Source organism: Typopeltis vanoorti, chromosome 11 (assembly GCF_054136105.1).
Source record: "Typopeltis vanoorti isolate ZY-2024b chromosome 11, IOZ_Tvanoo_1.0, whole genome shotgun sequence".
Taxonomy (NCBI): Eukaryota; Metazoa; Arthropoda; class Arachnida; order Uropygi; family Thelyphonidae; genus Typopeltis; species Typopeltis vanoorti.
This window is the reverse complement of record NC_143559.1, coordinates 18816729-18843261: the sequence shown is the minus strand read 5'-3', so window position 1 is coordinate 18843261 and position 26533 is coordinate 18816729. Positions and strand designations below refer to the sequence as shown.

At 34.6% G+C, this 26533-nt stretch overlaps 1 protein-coding gene across 1 annotated transcript in view; it reads left to right on the top strand.

The window, feature by feature from the left end:
• The window catches only part of LOC150101346 (ribosome biogenesis protein NOP53), a 149155-nt gene that overhangs the window by 26201 nt on the left and 96421 nt on the right, over nucleotides 1-26533 (top strand). The window contains exon 3 of the mRNA XM_090400773.1: nucleotides 13380-13470. Coding sequence (XP_090256899.1) covers nucleotides 13380-13470 — 91 coding nt within the window. The remainder of the gene's footprint in view (nucleotides 1-13379; nucleotides 13471-26533) is intronic.

Below are 26533 nucleotides of genomic sequence, written 5' to 3'. Positions count from 1 at the left end.
ATGGTGGTGGTGAGGCCGGCGATGCTCCATGATGCAGAGACATGGCCTATAACAAAGGCACAGGAGAGGAAGATGGAGGTGGCTGAGATGCAGATGTTGAGATGAATGAGTGGTGTGACAAAGGAGGACAGGATAAGGAATGATTACATCAGAGGGACGATCAAGGTGGAACTGATTGATAAGAAGGTACAAGAAAGCAGGCTGAGGTGGTTCAGTCATGTAGAGAGGAGGAACGAGGAGTATGTTGGTAAACGAGTGGAGCTTATGGAGGTGGAGGAAAAGAGGCAGGCCCAAACTCAGATAGAAGGATAAGGCGGCAGAGGATCTTAGGGAGAAAGGATGGAGTCGGGAAGATGCCCTGGACCGGAGAATCTGGAAGAAGAAGATTAAAGATGGGAACGCCGACCCGTTTAACACGGGATAAGGCATAGCAAAAGAAGAACAGCTAAGGTATACAGAATGCATGCCACTCATTGAATGTCTTAAAATTACAAATTAGTCTAATATGTATTAAAATAAATTCTAAGCATTGAATGAGTTAATAAAATAGTAAAGTTCGATAAACTAGGAATGCAATAAATAAGCGTTTTAAAGTTGCATGCATTTTGTTTATTCAAATAATAATTACCTTTTTTTTCTAATAAGTCTAATAATAATTAGATTTTTTTTATTAGATAAACTAACGATTGAAGCTTGCTGTCGTAAACACCAGTATAACAAATGTGGCTATATTGAACTACTGCTAAGTCCCAACCAAAACACTATAGCCACAGCACTAAAGCAATTTCATTATAGATAATTATTCCTGTGATATTGTACAAATTTGCTACTGTGAGCATCTGTAACAGGCAAGATATATTATGTTCATATTTGCAATATAAAATTTGCTTAACATTACTTTAACATTTTATTAAATGAGATAAGCAGTGATAGAATAGTGCAAAATATTTAAGAGGAATGTAATCAGCATTATGTACATACTGATACTTGTGGCACAAAAAACCTGAAATGTGGAAAGGCTGATGAAATAGATGATATCCGACCAGTAATTGATTGGAGTAGCTCTCATTGTTTCCATCTATAAAAACAAAAGAAAACAAAGTGTGAATTAGAAAGAAATAACAGGAAACTGAGTGTTCAGGTATGATTCATGCAGTTGCACTTAGAAGTTAAAAAGATTGCTGAAGGAAAACCTGGATCAGATTTTAACTATAAGAAAAATAGTTAAGAGCTGATGGGAATGTCACAAGGATCTATGTTTATGTTTTGTAGATCTGAATAACAAACACAACATCACAAAGACTGAAGATAGGAATAATTAACCTAAGGATTATTAGTGGAAAGAAAGTTGAACTTGCAGAACTAGAAAAATGGCATGTGGACATAATAATTGGCATTAAAATAAAAAAATAAATATAGGATATTATATTTATGCAATACATCAAACATGAAGATAAACTTTCTAATTTTTTGATTGGAATACATTGTTGTGAGCAAATTTCAAAATAGAGAAATGGACAATGAAACTTATTTGTGCCCTACGGTCCCACCGAAGGTTCACTTAAGGAATAAATGGAGGAATTTTTCAAATCATTAGGAGTTTGGTAAAGTACTCTGTCCACCTGTTTGCTATTTCATATCTAGTGACTAGCTTGTCTATTGCTGTTGGATTGTTATTTCCATATGTGGGCCTGCTCCACTTTCTGTATTTCTTCAGTCTGTTCACATAAAAAGTTTGTTTTCCCACTGTCTTATTTTATTGACTTCCTTACTACTCTCTTCATATCTCTGAGCAGCATGAATATCACTTGAGTTGTTGTTAAGCCAAATGCTTCTATCATTTTTCTTATGGTTACATGTGTCCTTCGCTTAACGCAGTTTATTGGTTCTGTGAAATAATCACGTAAAGTGAGTTGAATTTAGCATGGGTGAGATATAGGAGTTTCTTCAGAAGAATAAAAAAAATGAAAACTTGACACCTGTAAGCAAAAGAAATTTTAATGAATGAATGGCTGGATGAATGAATTTAATTAATATAATGTCATAAACACCTAAATACGACATACTTCTGACAGTCTTCAATCGGATAATGAATGTACTGGGTCTGGTGAGTCTGGATCATCACTCTCTTGAAGTCCCTGGGATGATAGGCTTCAACTTTTTTAATGAAACATTTGAGACTCAGCTGATGGGTAGCAAGTCAAAGAATTCTGAATTTCTCTCACAACTTGGGCGCTTCTAAGTCTAATTAGGATCATTTACTTCAATTATTCTGATGGCACTGTCAATGTGTTTAAAAAATTCAGTCTTTTTTTGTTGAAAGCTGTTTGATGGGCTCAGCAACAAAGGGCTCCTGACTTTCATCATTCATGTTGTTTTTGAATTCTAGAAGATCTTCATTAGTGAGCTTTGATGAGTGGGACTCATGCAGTTCATCCACATTTGTCTCCTCTACATCCTCAAATCCAACAGATTTTGCCATTTTAACTTGCCAACTCATGTCTTGAGTTGGCAAGCTCACTTTCAGGATCAAAATCATTAGAATCAGAAACTCCATGCCAAATTTTCTTCCAAACTCCCTTCATGCAGGACTGCTTAACTTCTGCCCATGCCTCTCCAATGTTATCAATTGCCATTTTTATATCATATTTCTTACAAAATTCTTTCACTGAAATTTTATCTTCACCATTGGTACATGTAGCTTGCTCTAACTGTGAAAATGTTTTGTGGAGATAACAACTCTTGAAAGTTGCAATAACACCCTGATCCATGGGTTGAATGAGGGATGTTGTGTTTGGTAGCAGAAAAATAATTTTGATATTCTCATCAATTTCAGTGATGCATAGGATGTCCTTGTGCATTGTCCAGAAGCAGAAGAATTTTGAATGGTATGTTTATTCTGTCACAATAAGCCTTTAATTCATGATGCAGTTCATTGCAAAAGTAGGACTGAAACACAGCTCCAGTAATCCATGCTTTTTTTATTTGACTGCCATACAACAATCAAATCCTCCTTTGAGTAGCCCTTGAGTGCGCGTGGGTTTTCGGAGTGATAACCCATCAGTGGTTTAGTTTTATAATCTCCAGATGCATTTCCTCCTAACAGCAAAGTGAGACAGTTCTTGGAAACTTTAAAACAATTTTCTTGCACCAATAGAAATGTTCTACTAGGCATATGCTTCCAGAACAACCCTATTTCGTTGAGATTGAACACTTGCTGGGGCAAATAACCACGTTACTGAACACTTGGAAATTTTGCTGGAAAGTGCTCAGCAGCAACAGCTCCCACAGCCTTGCCAGTCAGCTTGAGATTATGGAATCCATGTCGCACCTTGAAACGTTCAATCCACCCAGCACTTGCAGCAAAAGATTGCACTTTAGGATCAGGATCTATAGCACTCAAATCATCAAACAAACTTTTTGCTTTAGCCTGGATAATCAAGGTGGATAACGGAATAGCACTTTGATCCATTGGGCCAACCAACATCCTTTCCAATTTCTCCATAATTGGTGCTCTTATTTGTGTTATCTTAGTTGTCGACTTCTTGTCACACTTTTAAAACTTTCTTTTATTTTCTCTGCTTGATTTCTTATTGTTCTTAAACTTGATTCTGAAATTCCTGTAGCTCTGAATATGTCGACTGTGCGCTCATTATGTTCATACCTCTTTATGACTTTTAATTTTTCCTCCAGTGTTATAGCTTTTCTCTGTTTTTTAGTCTTGGAAGTATTTTGATCACAATTACCTTTTTTCCCCATAATGTTTGCATTGCAGAAGACTCCAACAATGGAGCTTACTAGTTCTACACCTTCTGTGAGACTGAGATGCAGCATGATGCTGCCTTTTCAAAGTGGTGCACAAAGTCATGTGACCACACAGGGTGACTGTAAAATTGCTACTGGTTGCGATTTTTTAAATTAACTTTTTAAAATAGTGTTATAGCGAAAACACGTAAAGTGAGATTGCATATAACGAGGGATACCTGTATTTACTGCCAGTTGACATTCTTCATCAAGCCTCTTTTTTTTTTATGCTGTATTTTATTTTGAATTCCAGTTGAATTTTCTGCTGCTATAATTATGCTATCTGTAATACGATTCCAGATGTTTTCAATGTTTTCACCCTCTTCCAGCTGCATATGTTTCAGTTTCTGTTTTAATTCTCACTCATATTTTATTCTCTCTTCAATTATAACTAGTGTGTTAATATTGTATTTTAGTTAATTTGCATGTGCTGAAATATATACAGGGGTGGCCATAAATTAACTTTCCCTCTTTGGAGGTATCTGTAGCTAAAGCTAATACACAGAATGAGACCACATTTTATATTGAGACTTTTGAAGACATGAGGAGATGAATTCCACGAAAAAAATATTTAGTACTAAAAGTCGCCGATAGGGGAAATTTTGGCGCTGGCGAAGCCAAATGCAGTCAAATATTTGCAGTAAACGCAGGTAAAAAGGATCATGCAAATTTTACTGTGCGTATATGACAGCAGCGCCACCAATTCCACTAAAAAGGGGATTGGGAACATTCAGGCAGTTATTCGAATGACTGATGAATTGTGCTCAATATGCATCCTACCTTGCCTCAGCATGCATTATTTGTTTTGTTTTACCTTAAACAGTGCAATGCCGTAGCAGCCCTTCAGGAATTTAGAAAGCTTCATAACCTGCGTACAGGTCCTATGTCAGCTGTAGCACCGAGTGCTATGACTAAGAAGTTTGAAGAAACTGGATCACTAGGAGTTAGACCTGGCAGAGGACGGAAAGCAGTGCAAGAAGAGACAGTAACAGATGTTGCTACTGCGGTGTTTGACGACACAGGGACCAGTACTGGTCCAAGCGCTCGTGCTATAGCTCGCAAACTTGATATGGCTTATGGTACAGTCTGGAAAATCTTACGGAGAATGCTTCACTTCTATCCGTATAAGTTCGGTCATGTGCAAGCACTAACTACCGCAGATTATGATAAGCGCATGACCTTCGTGCTAACGTTTCTTGCCCGAATGGAGGTCGACAATGACTGGCCTTGGAGAATATTGTGGAGTGATGAAGCTCATTTTTATCTGAATGGATTGGTCAGCACTCATGACTGCAGAATTTGGGCATCTGAACATCCCCAAGCAATCCAGCAAGTACCACTGCTTTCTCCAAAAGTAACCGTGTGATGTGTCTTCACAGCCGATTTCATAATAGGACCATACTTTTTTGAGCATATTACCCCTACAGGTCCTGTAACCTGCTCCATTATTGGAGAGATTTATCGACGAATGCTGGAAAATTTTGTCATTCCTGTATTGCAGAAAGACAGTGTTTGGACTCCATAATTTTTATGCAGGATGGAGCACAGCCACACATTGAACGTTCAGTACACTATACTGAATGTTCAACAAGTAATTATCCACTTGTTTTCGGTTCCACCAGTGACAAAATTTCCCTTATTGACGACTTTTGGTACTAAATTTTTTTTCAGGGAAATCATCTCCCCATGCCTTCAAAAGTCTCGATATAAATTTGGTCTCATTCTGTTTATTTGTTTTAGCTACAGATGCTCCCAAAGAGGGAAAGTTATTTTATGGCCACCCTGTATTTACTGTTTATTTAACCTTAACAATACATCAATTAGAAAATGGCCACTATCACAATCATCTTCTCTGAAGCTCCGCATATTCTGAATGCAATTTCTATGTCTTTTACTGATTATGATATGGTTTATTTGATGATGTATGTCAATCAGGAGATTTCCAAGTTTGTGTATATTTTTCCTCATAAACATAGTGCTGCTTATTATTACATTTCTGGATGCTGCCAAATTAATTAATCTTTCTCCATTCATATTTGTCTCTTTGTGAATGCTTTGGTCTCCAATAATTTTTTTATATATATATCCTCTTTTCCAATTTTTGCATTGAAATATCCTAATAAAATGATTATATCCTGTTGTGGAATTTTTGGGGGGATTAGTTGTGGGTTTTCATAGAATTCATCTTTTTGTTTCCTCCTCTGCAACTTCTATAGGTGCATGTACATTAATAAAACAGTTGGATTTGAAGGAGGTTTTAAGATGAATAAGATAAAAAATAAACACTTCGAATTTAGCATGGAGAAGTCGCATCTAATAAGTGGTATCAGTGGAACTTGCTATAGAGCCAGGAATTAGATTCTGTGTTTGTATACAAATGTTAGAAGTGTAAGAAACAAGGCAAATGAAATAGTTGCATTAATGGAGTCTGTTCACCCAAAAATTGTTGGAATAAGTGAGACATGGTTGGATGAGGATGACATCCTGACAGGAATAGAGATGGAAGGGTATGATGTGTTTCATGAAGATAGAAAGGAAAGGGGAGGGCTATTGATGATAGAGTTATGTCCATACAAGGTAGAGATGCAAGAGGGAATTAGTGCTAGTGGTTTTGAGGCAGTATGGTGTGAGACAGAGGTGAACAGAATGAAATACTTAGATGTTATTATAGACCTAATAATGTTAATGGTAGTAACCATGAAACATATAATCAAATTAGCCATTAACAGGAACTTTCACTGACATAAATTATTGCATATTTTATGAAGTTGTGCAGCTTTATTACTTTTAATATTTTCTTTCTTTTAATACTTTGATTTATATTAGGAGCTTGAGGATTTAGTATGAAGCCCCACAATATGAAGTTTTTTTTATTGCTTATTTATATCAAGAAACAGTTAAAAAGTGGTTTTAAATGTGTTTCTTCATTGAAAAAGAAAATTCTCAGTGATATAAATTGAGAAGTAAAACCATATTGTAATTTTCTGTGTGAAGCCTTATAATTTTCATCATCGTGTTTGTCAAGGATTTAAGCCTAGAGTGGCCTGTTCCAGCCTCAGGTCATCATTGAATCTCTTAAGAGGGCATCCTGATTTTCTTTTTCCTAATGGTTTGTAATTTAAGGCTTGTTTTGGTAGTCTTTCTGTTTTCATTCTTCAACGTGTTCCATCCATTTATGTTTATATTTTTTAATTTTTTCTGTTACTGATTCCTGGTTTAATTCTTTCATAATTTCTTCATTTCTTTTGCGATTGAATATAGTATACTTTGCAGTTTTTCTCATAAACTTCATTTCGGCTGTTATTAATTTTTGTTTGTCTTTTTTGTTTTATTGTCCAGATTTCACTTCCATACAATAGGACTGGTACGCCTAATGTATTGTATACTTTTAGTCTGGTTTGTTTTTGAACTAGGTTAGGTTTAAATATAGAGTTAATTACACCTGTTGTTTTTAAATATTTTGCAATTTTTAGGTTTATACCTTTTTCATTTTCATATGTAATCATACATCCTAGGTAGTTAAATGAATTCACCTGTTCTAAAATCTTGTTATCTATTGCTATTTTAGTTCTTACTGGATCTTGTCCCTTAAAGGCCATTGTTTTTGATTTTTCTTACTTACTATTATAATAACGGAATTAACTCGCGTAAAATATTCTTTATTCGTACAATTTTCACCTGAGTATCACAGGTATCATCAGTACAAGAACAAAGGCTAATTAAACAATAACTGCTATATTCACAAAGTGCCACCTAAGTAGCTAAGGCTAAATTTCCTAAATTTATCTAAAAAAAAAAAAAATAAAATAAAATTGTGTGTGTGTGCATGCAATTACAAGTTAGGAAAGATTTGCTGTCCAGACATACACTGAACAAAAAGCACTGAAATCGCTGAAGAATAACAAGAACCTAATTATTACAAAAGCTGATAAAGGCATTCAAGACAGAAGAGAATACGAGAGAAAAATGTCACTGTTACTCCGCGACTATTCGACTTATATGCCTCTCACTTCAGATCCTATCGGTAGTCAAATAAAAAGTCTTAATGCTTTTATAGATAAAATATTGATATGGGATGAAGATAAAAAGAAAAGACTAAAAACCTCCTTCAGGCACCCACCTAGATTATATGGTCTTCCAAAAGTACATAAGCCAGGAATTCCATTAAGACCTGTTGTAGACTGTATAGGTTGTCCCACTTACAAAATATCAAAATTTCTTTCAAATTTACTCACTTCTTCAACTAGAAGAACTGCTGCATATATAAAAAATTTTTTGGATTTCAGAAATAAAATTTCTGATCTGCATCTAGACGATTCGGAGATTATGATTACTCTAGATGTTGTTTCGCTATTTACGAATGTTCCGTTGGCGGACAGCATTGAATTACTGCTCCAAGATTTTCCTCCAGACATAATCAAATTATTTGAATTTGTAATAAAGTCCGGTTATTTTTCCTTCAAAAACCAGTTATACCAACAAATCGAAGGAACAGCAATGGGTAATTAATCCAATATCTCCTGCTATTGCCAACTACTTCATGGAGCACTTCGAACAACGTATCTTTGATAACATCTCACCCAGACGTTACCTTTGGTTCAGATATGTGGACGACATTTTTGCTATATGGAAGGGCACTTCAGAAGAATTACAACTGTTTCTCACAAAAATAAATGCATTTCATCCAAGGATCCAGTTCACCCTAGAAGTAGAAGTAAATAAGCAGTTAGCCTTTCTAGACCTCGTAATTCTTCACCAACCAGATGGTAACCTACAATTAACAGTCTATGGGAAGGAGACTCATACAGGCCAGTATATCCATGCTGAATCACATCACCATCCCAGTCAAAAGGCAGGTACTATTAAAACACTGGTTCACAGAGCCCACTCCTTTTGTTCTTCAGTAGAACTATTACAAAAAGAATTACAATATATTAATTCCTCCTTCATATCCAATAGTTATAAGAATTCCTTCATAAAAAGAGCTTTAACCTTCCAAATGGCCAGGACGTCTATAGACGTCCAACTAAATCTGGATATGATTCAGCCCACCACCTGTTTAAAGAACCAGAATAAGTGCAATTTGACCATCCTGTCCATTAGAAGGTGTGATAAACCCTCACGCTGAAGAGAACGGTTAATCGGATTATCTCACGTTCATAGCTACCTCTCAGTTGCCTATAACAAGAAACGCACATCCTTGTTCTATGCTGGTCAACTGGATTTTAGTTATATAGGATAGACTAAAAATAGAGAAATTATTTATATTTTTGTTTTCTCTTTGTATTGTACAATACAATTTTAATTTCTGGACAAAATAAAGGTCTTGCATAATTTCTTCACTTAAATATTGCCTTACCTTGGAGAACCAATTTCATTTTTAATTTTTTTGCGCTAATTTTTTTCTAATCGCTTTCTAGACAAAACATTATTCTTTGTTCTCGAAGAAATTAATTCACAATAATTATTTGAAATATTCTTTTAAAAAAAGAAAAGAAAACTGGCTGCCGACGTTCCAGCTTATATTATTTTTATTTTTGTACAAAACCATCAAAATTGAATAATACTTCACAGATTTCCTTTAGGACAGGCTGGAGCAACTTTGCTTTATAGAGAATAACATGAAATTCTTTAATCATATCACTAAATTTTTTCTTTATATTATATAGTAATCTACTGTTCTTTGTACTTTCACTTTCTTGGTTTCCCTGTATAATTGGTCATTACAAAATGAAATTAACAGTTATAGATATTTACTGCATAATTCAGATATTTTATTCTCCAATTTTTAAAGTAAGCGATACATTTGCTTATTTTTATCATTCAAAATATGTATATGAAATGCATCAAATGTGAAATTTCATTTACTTTCACAATACAAATGAACTTTATTTCAACTTTGATAGCATCACCCCCCACTTCCCGTTGAAACATTACCAGACACCCGAAAGCTGTTATGAAACATAGGTTACAGTTTTCATTTCATTTTTGATTTTTCCATAATAATTGTTCCACATAACGTTTAATTTTTTCAACACAGAAACTAAGTTTTGATTATTATAAATTTGCAAATTATAAATAAGAAAATATACATATTATTTCCCTATTATTATAAATCAGGAAGTTATGTGACGTTGGCTAATAGGGGAAATTAATATTTAAAAACACTGTCATCCTACAAATGCAATATCAGAATATGCTTCGAATGTTATGTGATTGGCTAATAGAGGAAATTAATATTTAAAAACACTGTCATCCTACAAATGCAATATCAGAATATGCTTTGAATGCTAATCAATCAGAAAGATGGGAAAACAGAACAAGGAATTTCAGTTATTGCACGAGGTACTTTAGTGTGCTGCCTTCTGGGCATGTTCTTTTGATCTGGTTCCCAGTGGTGGTGGTGGTGGTGTGGGGGGGAGGGAGTTGGTAATCTCCGTTAGTATACCCAATATACAATTCATTTGTGAGATGGCTAGCAAGAGCAGCAACAGCAATAGCAGTAATTTTTTTCAAGATAATTATCAAATAATTTAGAATTTTTTGATAATAAAAGTGAAACTGATCACTATAAATAAAGAAAAATCATTTTTGGCATAAATACTTCATCAGCCTGTAAAAGAAATGTCAGTTTTACTGTGTTAGGATATCTGAACAACAGAAAACGAGACAAGACATTCTTGCTTGAGGCAATGTAGTGCGACTTCTAGGAAACTTTCTGTCTTGTGTTTCTCAAAAGAGTAATCTAAGACTTTTAGCTTTTCCTCTAGGTAAGAAGATTATTGTCCAGCATTTCTAAGACGTATTTCAGAAATAGCAATCAGCAGAAATAGAAGTAATAATATTTAGATTTTTTTTTAAAAAAAGAGAAACAAATAACACAATTGAAATTTCTTTGTGTGGGTTTTACATGTTGAAAATACAGCATAGTATTTCTAAATCTTAGAATAATTTCAGCAGACCGCTGACTTCAGATTCAAAGAAAGAGTACAGAATTAGAAGCTTCGATATACAACAGTATTATTGCTTTATTTCTTTTGTCAAAACGGTAAACTGAAATAAGAGATTTTGAATACTATCTGAAAGCTTTCAAAGCTATAGAAATTTAAAATAGTTATGCAACTCAGTTCCAGGACAGGAGAGGGGGGGGGGGGTTTGCAGTAAAAAATCCTAAAAATGAGCATAAATTTTTAATCATCCCATACAGGATATCCTTCCTATTATATTTTCAACATATCTACAGTGGTTAAGCACTGGATATTATAATAATGTGCATCCTACAAAAAAAAAACCTCTGTTGCAATTTTCAGCTAAAGAAGAAGGCAAAGAGTCTCTGATAAAATACCATTAGGTATAAATTTTTGATACTAAAAAAGATACAATATCGGAAACCGAGTAATGCAGTTTATAATCATTTGTTGTTCATAAAAAAAAAAAAAAAAAAAAAAAAAAAAAAAAAATCATTCCTGAAATTGAAATGTGACAATCCATATAAAGGTATTTTGCAAAGAAAGAAAGCAAAATGTCATATTTATTTCACTAAATATTATTTAAAAATATAAATATTTGACAAAATATTTTAAACTTAAACATTTGAAAATTTGCGAAAAAGAATCTATACTGTCAGTAAAGTGGAGGAAATTTACTGTTACTAAAGTATATTCATTGTAAAGGCTGATCTATGGTCATTTCAGGATTGATTATTTAATTTGGCAGTGTGAAACTTCTATTTTAGGAAAGAGACACAAGATATAAATTGTTCAGCAAAAAAAAAAAAAAACGATCAAATATCCTAGTACAGTGAAGAAAATTCGAAGTAACAGAGTACATGTAAAGACAAGTGACACAAAAGTCGCTCGACCACAGTTAATCCGCTGATGGCTCTCAAATCGCCGTTAAGGGAATTAACAGCGGAGGAGGGTAAATACTTGATAAAAGATAGAATGCCGATGAAGTTTTGATCCATGAAAAAGTCTGGGGTAGTCTTGCTATTTCATCCACCTTGGCCGGTAGAAGGGTTAAGTAGTCATGCTTCAACATCCTCTTCAAATACAGAAGAAACTACACGTATACCTATTTCCTATGTGCAAAGCGTTAGCGAACGCATAGCTAAAGTGAAACTACTAAATATTTGTGTGGTTCTTTTGACCCCATCAGAAAAATCTCCACATTCCTCACGTCTCCAAAGCACAAGCTCCTACATCTCAGCTCTCCAGGTGTCTACCAGATTTCCTGCTCTTGTGGGTTGTCATATTTCGGACAAACAGGAAGATCTGCTCTGATCCGGTTAGAAGAACACAAGTCATATATCCAGTACCTTGAACCTGAACAGTCTGGACTTGCAGAGTATGCCATTAACACTAAACATAGAGTTCAGTGGAACAAGACAAAAGTCATTCACAAAAGTCGGTTCCTAATGGAACGGCTTTATAAAGAAACGTGAATTGTTACTTCACTCCCCTAACCTAAACAGATCTGATGGTCTATGTCTTTCTCCCATGTGTGAGATAGTACTCAATAAATCAGCAAATCTTTCCTAACTTGTAATTGTACACACACACACACACACACACACACACACACACACACACACACACGATGTATATATATATATATATATATATATTTTTTTTTTTTTTAGATAAATTTAGGAAATTTAACCTAAGCTACTTGGTGGTGCTTTGTGAATATATCAGTTATTGTTTAATTAGCCTTTGTACTTATACTGATGATACCTGTGATACTCAGGTGAAAATTCTACAAATAAAGAATATTTTATGTGAGTTAATTCTGTTATTATAATAGTAAGTAATATGTTTACTCACAGTATTTCCTTACTGAAACTTTGATTTTTCTGTTGATATTATCATTCCATAATCTTTGGCTGTCTCATTTAAATTTAAAATATCTTTCTGTAAGTTATCTCCAGAATTTGTATTTGTCCTTCTTTTAATATGTTAAATAAAATGCTTCTTTTAACTTTGTCAAATGCTTTTTCAAAATAAATAATATGTTTCTAAATTGTTCTCTTCTTTCCTCTATTATTAATTTTATGTAATAGGCCAGGTCTATACATGATTGTCCTTTTCTAAATCCATTCTGTATGTCTAAAATAAAGTTTTCAGAATATGAAGTTTTATTTTATTAGTTATTTAAATTTTATTAGTTTATTTAAAATTCTGCTATATATTTTGTAACAGGAATTTAGAATACTTATACCTCTATAATTTTTAGGGTGTTCTCCACTACCTTTTTTAAAGATAGGGATCACAATTGCTTTTTTCCATTATATTGATGGGTTACTTGTTGGATAGAGTTTATTTAAAAATAATAGGATTCTTTCTTTGAACCTTATTCTTGCATATTTATTTAATTCTGAACCTAACTTATCTTCTCCAGGTGATTTTCTTTTTCCATTGTTTCTTTCAGCTGATTTCTAATTCCTCTTTAGTTATTTCATTTTCATTAAATGTTTGCTAGTTATTATAATTTTCAAATATTTAAATTCTAAATTTATGAACTTATAATGTTTAGTTTTAATTAGGCTTTGTAATCTAATTATGAATTATTTTAAGTTTATTCAAAGAAAAGAAAAAGGACGGTGGACTCTCTGAGATGCTATCAGGCATTGTGCTCAACTTCTTCTGTTGAACCACCAGTTAAGATGTAAGTAAAAAGAACTGATTATACACAACCACAGAGCTCTATAAATTATAGTTATATAGTGTGAAATCATAAACATTAGTGAGAAATTTTGGGAGGAAGTGGGAGTCAATCATCATTTATATTTTTTGAGTTGCGGAGTGTGGTATGGAAAAGAGATTTTAGAATAATAATGTTCTTTTTTTTTTCTTTTTACCTGACCAGAAGTGAAAATAACTTCTAGTTTTCAGAAAAGGATTTCACAATAAAGTAATATTAGTGACTGATCACTTCTGTAATAACCATTGAATATTAGTCCTAGACATGGAAATTTCTTAAATCATCAGTTGTAAATGTGTTTATACACTTGGTCGTCGACTTACGACCGACTTCCGTTCTGGCTGACAGGTCGTAAGTTGATCTCGTCGTATGTCGGCCATATATTTATTAACAGTATTCTTTAACCTTCCTAATCTTTTTATCATCTTTATAATTTATTTTTATAATCTTTTAGATTATAATCTTTTAATATAGGGGTGCTTAAGGGTCAAAGCTGTATAACTGAGTGGAAACCTTCACATAGCCTTTAAAGGAATGCGGAGAACTGACCAGGGCTTCTGACCTAATGTCCAATCCTCACCTTCTCGTGGTGCACCCTGTTGGGCATCTACTTGGATACTGAACGAACGAGGATGGGCTGGCAATTTGGGATTTAGCTGACCAAATTGTATTCTTATTGGTTAAACCACAATAAAAAATGATGGTACAACATGACAAAATTTCATTTCGGCTGGGGCGTCGTCCGGTTAAACAAGGCCCCCGTTGTTTTTGCCAGGGAACCAGGGCGAACAGCGAAAAGTCAGCTACTGGAACAAATCTGAAAACAAACCCCAACTCAACATCACCAGAGTTAAAGATCGGTACTATCAACATAAGAGGCCTGAATGGCAAAGAAATGGAGCTAGCTGAGGAATTAGATAAGTACCAGATCGACATAATAGGGGTGATTGAAACAAAAAAAGACCAAAACTGGTGACATCTGTCTGAGCAATAAATACAAAATGTTATATTCAGGCAATGACAATCAAGGAAAAGAAGGAGTAGCCATAGTAATAAACACAAAATATGAGGCTAATCTTGTTGAATGGCAGTCAGTCTCAAGTATAGTAATGTGGGCAAATATGAGAATGGGGAACTGGACAATGAGACTTATTTGTGCCTATGGTCCCACAGAAGGTTCTACTAAGGTAGAAGTGGAGGAATTTTTTGAGGCTCTAGAAAAAGCAACTGACACAGTGAAAAAGGAAAAGTTGGTCCTTGTTGGGGATATAAATAGCAGAGTAGGAAATGATTGTGAGACATACAAAAATATTTTGGGAAAATTTGGAGAAAACAGCAAAGCAAATAATAATGGCAAATATCTGTTGGATTTCTGCTCAGGACATGGACTGGTTATTACTAACACCATGTTCCGACATAAAAATGTGCACAAATTCACATGGAGAGAAGAGGCTAGGAATAAGAAACATCACTATTAATAACATAATCTCATTGATTATGTTATTGTTGATAGTGATGTTTTCTCCCTGGTGCAGGACACCAGAGTGTACAGATGATTTGAATTTGGAAGTGATCACTATTTAGTCTTGACCAAGATAAAATTGAATTTCGTATTAAAAAGAATAACATGTAAGAAAGTTTTAAAGCGAATAAAAGTTGAGCAGCTCTCAGATGTGAACTGTAGACTAAAATACACAAAGATTATTGAAGAAAAAATGAAAGAGTTTGAGAACAGGAATCAAACCTTGGAGATTCAGTGGCAAACTCTGAAGAAAACATTGATTGATTCTGCCAGAGAGGCATGTGGTGAGGTTGTCTATAAGGATAAAAAAATCAGAACTCCCTGGTGGACACAGGAAGTTAAAGAGGCAGTGAAGGAAAAGAAGAAAGCATATCAAAGGTTCCTGTCAAATAAGTCAGTTTGTGCTCTTAGAGAATATAGAGACAAATGCAAGAATGCTAAACACTGTGTAAAACTAGCTAAACAAAAGTCATGGGAAGACTTTGGTAAGAATATAGAAAATAAATATCAAGAAGGTGGCAAAATATTCTGGAGGTTGTTGAAGAAGCTTAGGAATGGAGGAAAGAGTGCTGTAAAAGGAATTAGAGATGATAAAGGTGACATGAAAACTGGAGAAAAAGATATCCTTGAAGTATGGAGTAATTACTTTGAAAAACTGCTAAATGAAACAAGCAGTGATGACAGCACAGTGTTAAAAAAACACTGACCAGGCATGCAGTCAGGAATAGATATCCATACTTGAAGTAGAAAAAAGCCATCAAAGGCTTGAAATGTGGAAAGGCAGCAGGAGTAGATGATATTCAACCAGAAATGCTGAAGTATGGTGGTATAAGAGTCTTACACTGGCTGCACTGCATAGTTCAGAAAACCTGGACAGAGGTACAAATTCCCAATGATTGCAGTAGAGCTCTCATAGTACCTATATATGAAAAGGGAAATAAAACTGCATGTGAGAATTACAGAGTAGGTATTACCCTACTGAGTGTTCCTGGCAAGATCTATGCAAGTATACTTGAGAAACGGTTGAGAAAAATTGTGGAAGAAAAGCTTGGTGAAGAACAAGCTGGATTCAGGCCAAATAGAGGCTGTCAGGATCAGATCTTCACTTTACGACAAATAATCGAGAAAGCATGGGAATATATTAAAGATCTGTATTTAAGTTTTGTCGATTTGGAAAAGGCATATGACAAGGTGCCAAGAGAGAAGCTATTCAATGTGCTGCAGTTATATGGGGTCAATGGGGCATTATACCAGGCAATACTTAGTATTTATTTGAGTTGTAAGTCAGTAGTTAGAATTGAAGGAAGTACAGGAAGATGGTTTAATGTTAAATCTGATGTGAGACAAGGATGAACATTATCTATATGGATCACATTATGAAGGAAAGTGGTATTAAACATGATATCAAAATTGGAGATGTTAATGTCAGTGCTTTGCTTTATGCGGATGATATTATACTTCTAAATAAATCCGCTGCAAGTCTGCAAGATTCTTTGACTAAATTGAATAGCTGTTGTAATAGATATGGTATGAAGGTCAGCAATACAAAGACAATGAAAATAGGCAGAATCATTGAAAATGTCAACTCTGTTGTGAATAGAGAACCTGTGGAACAAGTAAAACATTTCAGCTATTTAGGCACGATTTTTACTGAAGATGGTAAATTAAATATAGAAATAGACAACAGAATCAGCAAAGCTGGTATGGTGGGAAGTCAATTGAATAAATTCATATGGAATAAGAGAGAAATTAGTCGGAACACTAAATTAGCTGTATACAAGATAGTGTTCAAACCAGTTTTAACTTATGGATCTGAGAGCTGGGTCAGAAGTAAAACACTTGACCAAAGACTAGAGACTGCAGATATGAGAGTCCTGAGAAAGATTATAGGCATGAACAGATGGCATCAATTGCAATATCATATTAAAAAAAAGAGGATATTAGGAAAGAACTTGACATTGTCAGCATCCAGGAATGCGTTAGCAGAGCTAATCTCGGGTGGTATGGTCACTTAAACAGAATGTGCGAGGAAAGATTAGCAGAACAAGTGTTCTCTGCCAGGTTGGCAGGAAAACGACCCAGAGGAAGACCAAGATATAGGTGGATTGATACGGTACAAAGTGCCTTAGACGATAGAAATATAAGATCTGATAATGTTGGAGGCTTGACAAGTAACAGACCGATTTGGAGGAAAATTGTAGATAGGAAATTAATAATGATGTAATTTTTTTCATGTAGTACTATCATATCCTGTATACCCCTTCAGTGTACATGGCAGGAATTTGATGATGATAATAATGATGATCTTTTAAATTTATAATTATGTATATTGTACATAATGTGAAAAATAATATTGTTCATACTGTACTGTAAACACAAAAATACAATCTAAAATTAATACAAATGAAATTTTCAAAATCAATTTTTAATCTGTCATGTTCTTGGGTTGAGGTAGGAGATGTTCTCTTGATGAGGAACATGCTGAGCTTTGTTTGAACAATTTGTTTCTTTTTTTCTTCATATATCTCACGATAATACGTACATTATGCAAAGCAAATCTTTTTTTAAAATGCTTAAACCATCCAGTACTAGCCTGAAAATCTTCTGCGTAATCGTCTCCACCGCGTGATTTTAAACTCTGAAACAGACTTCTAGCCTTCTCTTGCACTGTGCAAAGGCTCATGGCTGAATTTTTCATTATTAAATCTTCCATCCACATAAACAACAATTTCTCAATTTCATGGATGGGTCCCTGTTGTTGTTTGGTTAAAATTGTAGACTTCATAGGTGCGGAACCTTTCACAGCTTCCCGAATTCTTTATTTGTCCTTAAGTATCGTTGATACTGTGGAATGTGATAACTTCAAGTCACGTGCTATCATATTCACTTCCTTTCTGCCTACATACTTCTGGATAACTTTCATTTTACACTCTAAATCAATAGTTTTCCTTGACTTCTTAGCTGGCATATCTGTAGATGAAGGCATTTTCCTTTTACTAGACATTTTATGGGTAGTATTTCAGTAGAATTTTAATTAATACACCACATGCAGCAGATGCTTGAAAGCGACTGAGTGTATGTGAGAGATAGTTATGTTATCGTACGCAGGTTATTGTACGATAACTATCGTATCCCATAGTTATCGTATGCGCAGCTGCCTGATTTATTATTATTATTATTATTTTTTTTTTTGTGATCGTAATTGCGAACAGTCGTAAATCACATAGGTCGTAAGTCAACTACCAGGTGTATATATACAAAATGAAATAAAGTTTTATGTTTTCTAAATCCAAATTCAGTATTATGTGTTGTGTTAGAATTGTAATATGACAATAAGTGAGCATTATTATTATTTAAGTAAACAAGAAGTAGCAAAAATTGAAAATATTCTTTTTTGATTTTTAACATATACAAAATTTGGAATCTGATTAGTTGAGCTTTATAATAACTGGTCCAAGTGTCAGGTACTCAGACTGCAAAAAAATTGTATGTGTGTGTGGGGGGGGGGGGGGGGGCTCTCTGTAGATAGCATAAGAAAGAGAGAGAGAGGTCATTGTCTTGGAGTCTTCTAACATATCTAAAAGCAGTAAACTGGTTATTTTTTATAGTCTGAATTTATTCTAGGATTTTGGCAGTGCTAAAACTTATCTAATGTGCTGTGGCTGTGTGGTCAAATATTTTATCAACCTTAATATGTTGGGACACCACTATTAAATGAAATATTTTAGAAATGAATAAATTGACATTTCTCAGCCAAGTAATGGAAGATGAAATTTTACACTACTAGAGAAAATTTACGAGTTACTTAAGGATCAGATCAAATCTAAATAACAAGATACTTCCACATAGCCTTTTGAGGAATGTAGAGAAGTTACTTGGGCTTCTGACTTAAATGTTTAGTCCTCACCTTGGGATAGTCCCATTAGTAAATATCAGCCTGAATACTGAATGAACAAGAAGTGGCTGGCACTTGGATATTTAGTCAACAAAATTGTTTTATTGGCTTACTCCAAAATGAAATTATGGTAGTACATAATGTTATCACTTGGTTAAAGACCTGCTATTTCCATCAGAAAACCAGGGCAAATAGTGAAAAGTCAACAACTGGGTGTTTCATGCCAAATTAAATATGGAAATTGACAATATAATTAGCAAAGCTGGTATGGTAGGGAATCTCTCTTATTTCATATAAATTTATTTATATGGAATAAGGAAGGAAGTTATTAGTAATGTAAGTATTTCATGTAGTACTATAGTATTTGTACACCCTTTGAGATACATTTTAATAATTTAATGGTAAGAAAATTTGATTCCATGCCCAAATGTGTGTTCATTTCAAAAAGAAATTGATGAATGTTTATTTTATTAGGAATTCATCAGAAATTAATAAATTCCTAGAAAGTAATTAGTAATTAATAAATTCTTAGGGGAAATTAGAGATCTTCCTTCCCCAGTCAGATGCCACATTCTTTTTTGTTTGGAGCAAAGCTGTTTTTCCTCTTAAGAGTTTGATTTATTTCATCATCATCAAATTCCTGACATGTACCCTTAAGGGGATGTACAGGATATGATAATACTACATGAAAAATTTACATCATTACTAACTTCCTATCTACAATTTTCCTCCAAATCAGTCTATTACTTCAAGACTCCAATATTATCATTATCAGATCTTATATTTCTATCGTCTAAGGCATATTGTACTGTATCAATCCACTTATATCTTGGTCTTCCTCTGGGTTATTTTCCTGCCAACCTGGCAGGGTCACCCATTCTGTTAAGTGACCATACCACCTGAGATTAGCTCTGCTAATGCATTCCTGGATGCCAGCAATGTCAAGTTCTTTCCTAATATCCTCGTTTTTAATCTGATATTGCCATTGATGCCATCTGTTCACGCCTATAATCTTTCTCAGGACTCTCATATCTGCAGTCTCTAGTCTTTGGTCAAGTGTTTTACTTCTGACCCAGCTCTCAGATCCATAAGTTAAAACTGGTTTCAACACTGTCTTATATACAGCTAATTTAGTGTTCCGATTAATTTCTCTCTTATTCCATATGAATTTATTCAATTGACTTCCTACCATACCAGCTTTTGTTGATTCTGTTGTCTATTTCCAGATTTAATCTACCATCCCCACTAAAAATCATACCTAAGTAGCCGAAATGTTTTACTTGTTCCATAGGTTCCCCATTCACAACACAGTTGACATTTTCAATAATTCTACCTATTTTCATTGTCTTTGTCTTTTTAATGCTGACCTTCATACCATATCTATTACAACAGTTATTCATTTTAGTCCAGGAATCTTGCAAACTTGTAGCAGATTTATTCAGAACTATAACATCGTCCACATAAAGCAAAGCACTGACATTAACATCTCCAATTCTGATATCATGTTTAATACCACTTTCCTTCATAATGTTATCCATTTAGATAATGAATAACAGAGGGGATAATGTACATCCTTGTCTCACACTAGATCCAACACCAAACCATCTTCCTATACATCCTTCAATTCTAACTGCAGACTTGCAACTCAAATACAGACTAAGTATTGCTTGATATAATGCCCCATTGACACCATATAACTGTAGCATATTGAATAGCTCCTCTCTTGGCACCTTGTCATATGCCTTTTCCAGATCAACAAAACTTAAATACAGATTTTGTTATATTCCCATGCTTTCTCGACTATTTGTTGTAAAGTGAAGATCTGATCCTGACAGCCTCTATTTGGTCTGAATCCAAGCTTTTCTTCCACAATTCTTCTCAACCATTTCTCAAGTATACTTGCATAGATCTTGCCAGGAACACTCATTAGGTAAATACCTCTGTAATTCTCACATTCAGTTTTATTTCCCTTTTTATATATGGGCACTATTAGAGCTCTACTCCAATCATCGGGAATTCGTCCCTCTGTCCAGGCTTTCTGAACTATGTAGTGCAGCCACTGTAAGACTTTTAAACCACCATACTTCATCATTTCTGGTCGAATATCATCTACTCCTGCTGCCTTTCCACATTTCAAGCCTTTGATGGCTTTTTCTACTTGTATTCCTGACTGTATGCCTGTTGAGTGTTTTTTTACCACTGTGCTATCACTGCTTGTTTTATTTAGCAATTTTTTAAAGTAATTACTCCATACTTCAAGGATATCTTTTTCTCCTGTTTTCATGTCACCTTTATCATCTCTAACTCCTTTTACAGCACTCTTTCCTCCACTTCTAAGCTTCTTCAACAACCTCCAGAATATCTTACCATCTTCTTGATATTTATTTTCTATGTTCTTGCCAAAGTCCTCCCATGACTTTTGTTTAGCTAGTTTTACACAGTGTTTCACTTTCTTACCTTTGTCTCTGTATTCTCTAAGAGCAAAAGCTGACTTATTTGGCAGGAACTTTGATATGATTTCTTCTTTTCCTTCACTGCCTCTTTAACTTCCTGTGTGCACCAGGGAGTTCTGATTTTTTTTATCCTTGCAAACAACCTCACCCCATGCCTCTCTGACTGAATCAATCGGGGTTTTCTTCAAGGCTTGCCACTGAATCTCCACGGTTTGGTTCCTATTCTCAAAGTCTTTAATTTTTTCTTCAATAATCTTTGTGTATTTTAGTCTACAGTTCATATCTGAGCGCTGCTCAACTTTTATTCGCTTTAAAACTTTCTTACATGTTATTCTTTTCAATATAAAATTCAATTTTATCCTGCTCAAGACTAAATAGTGATCACTTCCAATTTCAAATCCTCTGTACACTCTGGTGTCCTGTACCAGGGAGAAAACATCACTATCAACAATAACATAGTCAATGAGACTTTTCTTATTCCTAGCCTTTTCTCTTTATGTGAATTTGTGCACATTTTTATGTTGGAACATGGTGTTAGTAATAACCAGTCCATGTCCTGAGCAGAAAACCAACATGTATTTGTGATTATTATTAGCTTTGCTGTTTTCTCCAAATTTTCCCAAAACATTTTTGTATGTCTGACAATCATTTCCTACTCTGCTATTCAGATCCCCAACAAGGACCAACTTTTTCTTTTTCATTGTGTCAGTTGCTTTTTCTAAAGTATCAAAAAATTCCTCCACTTCTACCTTAGTAGAACCTTCTGTGGGACCATTGGCACAAATAAGTCTCATTGTCCAGTTCTCCATTCTCATATTTGCCCACATCACTCTACTTGAGACTGACTGCCATTCAAGAAGATTAGCCTTGTATTTTGTGTTGAATACTATGGCTACTCCTTCTTTTCCTTGATTATCATAGCCTGAATATAACATTTTGTATTTATTGCTCAGAAAGAGCTCACCAGTTTTTGTCTTTTTTTGTTTCAGTCACCCCTGTTATGTCGATCTGAACTTTCTTCCTTAGCTAGCTCCATTTCTTTGCCATTCAGGCTTCTTATGTTGATAGTACCGATCTTTAACTCTGGTGATGTTCAGTTGGGGTGTGTTTTCAGATTTGTTCCATTTATTTCATCAGGTCTTATATTTCTATGATACTATAAAAAGATTGGTTGATATAAAATGTCCAGTTTTTAATGGTAAAATTCATAAGACTATCAGGTGGCACAAAAAAAAATATTAATTTTGTTCTAATTTGCTTAATGTTGGAAATATTAATATTTGAAGTGTTTCTTTGAGCCTTGTCACTGAAATGAGAGTTCACCATTGTAATATGCCAGCCATTAATATGTTAGTTTCTAAAAGATGGAATGATTTTTATTTTTACAAATAATTAAAACATATTTTTACTTGTTTTATACTCTTTACTGCTCAAAGGCATGTAATGGAGCATGCCTTTTAGTAGAACAAATGAAAAACACAGTTGTGTTGATGGTGGTGATGAAACTAATATGTTCATCATCATTATCCAAATCTTTACTATGTTTATATTTGTTTAATTACAAAAAATGAAAGACAAACATAAATACCACTTTTATTGTACCAGAAAAGGGAAAAAAATTATATAGTTTGAACTGATGACATCATGAGAAGTTAAAGAAGTTAAAGCTGTTATTGTTATAACAAATTAATCTACATAAAAATGTCAGAGAAGTAGACAGCATCTCTGCTCTCCAACCAGCAGGCTGTGGATTTCAATCCTACTGTGGCATGGATGTGGTTGATAGTCTTGAGATGGTGATTTTCATTACCTGATGTGATAGTATCACCTATGTCTTGAAAGCTTGAGGTGGTTTGTTAGGTGGTTTCTTGTTTGGTCTCTAGAGCCATTTTCTAATGCTTATTTCACATGAAGGTAATTGCTATTCATTGAAAGCGTCTATATGGGAAACTTAAATTATCATCATCATCAAATTCCTGACATGTACCTTCAAGGGGTATACAGGATACGATAGTACTACATGGAAAATTTACATCCAGATCATATATTTCTATCACCTAAGGCACTTTGTACCATATCAATCTACTTATATCTTGGTCTTCCTATGGGTCATTTTCTTGCAAACCTGGCAAAGAACACTTGTTTTGCTGATCTTTCCTCGCCCATTCTATTTAGGTGATCATTCCACCTGAGATTAGCTCTGCTAACACATTCCTGGACATGCTGACAATGTCAAGTTCTTTCCTAACATCCTCGTTTTTAATATGATATTGCCATTGATGCCATCTGTTCACACCTGTAATCTTTCTCAGAACTCTCTGCTGTCTCTAGTCTTTGGTCAAGTGTTTTACTTCTAACCGAAACCTCAGATCCATAAGTTAAAACTGGTTTGAACACTGTGTATACAGCTAATTTAGTGTTCTGACTAATTTCTCTCTTTTTCCATATGAATTTATTCAGTTTACTTCCTACCATACCAGCGTTGTTGACTTTGTTGTCTATTTTCATATTTAATTTACCATCTTCACTAAAAATCGTGAAAGATATTTCACGTATCTGAAATATTTTACTTGTTCCACAGGTTCTCTGTTCACAACGCAGTTGACATTTTCAACGATTCTGCCTATTTTCATTGTCTTTGTCTTTTTAATGCTGACCTTTATACCATATTTATTACAACAGTTATTCAATTTAGTCAGAGAATCTTGCAGATTTGTAGTGGATTTATTCAGAAGTATAACATCATCCACATAAAGCAAAGTGCTGACATTAACATCTCCAAGCTTAAGGGTCAAAGCTATATAACTGAGAGGAGACCTCCACATAACCTTTAAAGGAATGCGGAGAACCGACCAGGGCTTCTGATCACCATCTCATGGTGCACCCTGTTGGGTATCAACTTGGATACTGAACGAACGAGGATGGCCTGGCAATTTGGGATTTAGCCGACCAAATTGTATTCTTATTGGTTAAACCAAAATAAAAAATGATGGTACAACATGACAAAATTTCATGCTGGCTGGGGCGTCGCCCAGTTAAACAAGGCCCCCGTTGTTTTCGCCAGGGAACCAGCGAACAGCGAAAAGTCAGCTACTGGAACAAATCTGAAAACAAACCCCAACTCAACATCACCAGAGTTAAAGATCGGTACTATCAACATAAGAGGCCTGAATGGCAAAGAAATGGAGATAGCTGAGGAATTAGATAAGTACCAGATCGACATAATAGGGGTGACTGAAACAAAAAAGATAAAAACTGGTGAGATCTTTCTGAGCAATAAATATAAAATGTTATATTCAGGCAATGACAATCAAGGAAAAGAAGGAGTAGCCGTATTCAACACAAAATACGAGGCTAATCTTCTTGAATGGCAGTCAGTCTCAAGTAGAGTAATGTGTGCAAATATGAGAATGGGGAACTGGACAATGAGACTTATTTGTGCCTATGGTCCCACAGAAGGTTCTACTAAGGTAGAAAAAGAGGAATTTTTTGAGGGTTTAGAAAAAGCAACTGACACAATAAAAAAGGAAAAGTTGGTACTTGTTGGGGATCTAAATAGCAGAGTACAAAAATATTTTGAGAAAATTTGGAGAAAAGAGCAAAGCTAATAATAATGGCAAATATCGGTTGGATTTCTGCTCAGGACATGGACTGGTTATTATTAACACCATGTTCCAACATAAAAATGTGCACAAATTCACATGGAGAGAAGAGGCAAGAAGAAAAGTCTCATTGACTATGTTATTGTTGTTGGTGATGTTTTCTCCCTGGTACAGGACACCAGAGTGTACAGAGGATTTGAAATTGGAAGTGATCACTATTTAGTCTTGAGCAGGATAAAATTGAATTTCATATTGAATAGAATAACATGTAAGAAAGTTTTAAAGTGAATAAAAGTTGAGCAGCTCTCAAATGTGAACTGTAGACTAAAATACACAAAGATTGTTGAAGAAACAATGAAAGAGTTTGAGAACAGGAATCAAACCTTGGAGATTCAGTGGCAAACTCTGAAGAAAACATTGATTGATTCTGCCAGAGAGGCATGTGGTGACGTTGTCTGCAAGGATAAAAAAATCAGAACTCCCTGGTGGACACAGGAAGTTAAAGAAGCAGTGAAGGAAAAGAAGAAAGCATATCAAAAGTTCCTGTCAAATAAGTCAGCTTGTGCTCTTAGAGAATATAGAGACAAATGCAAGAATGCTAAACACTGTGTAAAACTAATAAACAAAAGTCATGGGATGACTTTGGGAAGAATATAGAAAATAAATATCAAGAATTGTTGAAGAAACTTAGGAATGGAGGAAAGAGTGCTGTAAAAGGAGTTAGAGATGATAAAGGTGACATGAAAACAGGAATAAAAGATATCCTTGAAGTATGGAGTAATCACTTTGAAAAACTGCTAAATGAAACAAGCAGTGATGACAGCACAGTGATAAAAAAAAAAAACACTGACCAGGCATGCAGTCAGGAATACATATCCATACTTGAAGTAGAAAAAGGCATCAAAGGCTTGAAATGTGGAAAGGCAGCAGGAGTAGATGATATTCGACCAGTAATGCTGAAGTATGGTGGTATAAAAGTCTTACAGGGGCTGCACTGCATAGTTCAGAAAGCCTGGACAGAGGGACGAATTCCCAATGATTGGAGTAGAGCTCTCATAGTACCCATATATAAAAAGGGAAATAAAACTGAATGTGAGAATTACAGAGGTATTTCCCTACTGAGTGTTCCTGGCAAGATCTATGCAAGTATACTTGAGAAATGGTTGAGAAGAATTGTGGAAGAACAAGTTGGATTCAGGCCAAATAGAGGCTGTCAGGATCAGATCTTCACTTTACGACAAATAGTCGAGAAAGCATGGGAATATAACAAAGATCTGTATTTAAGTTTTGTCGATTTGGAAAAGGCATATGACAAGGTGCCAAGAGAGAAGCTATTCAATACGCTGCAGTTATATGGTGTCAATGGGCCTTTATATCAAGCAATACTTAGTCTTTATTTGAGTTGTAAGTCAGTAGTTAGAAATGAAGTACAGGAAGATGGTTTAATGTTAAATCTGGTGGGAGACAAGGATGTACATTATCCCCTCTGTTATTCATTATCTATATGGATCACATTATGAAGGAAAGTGGTATTAAACATGATATCAAAATTGGA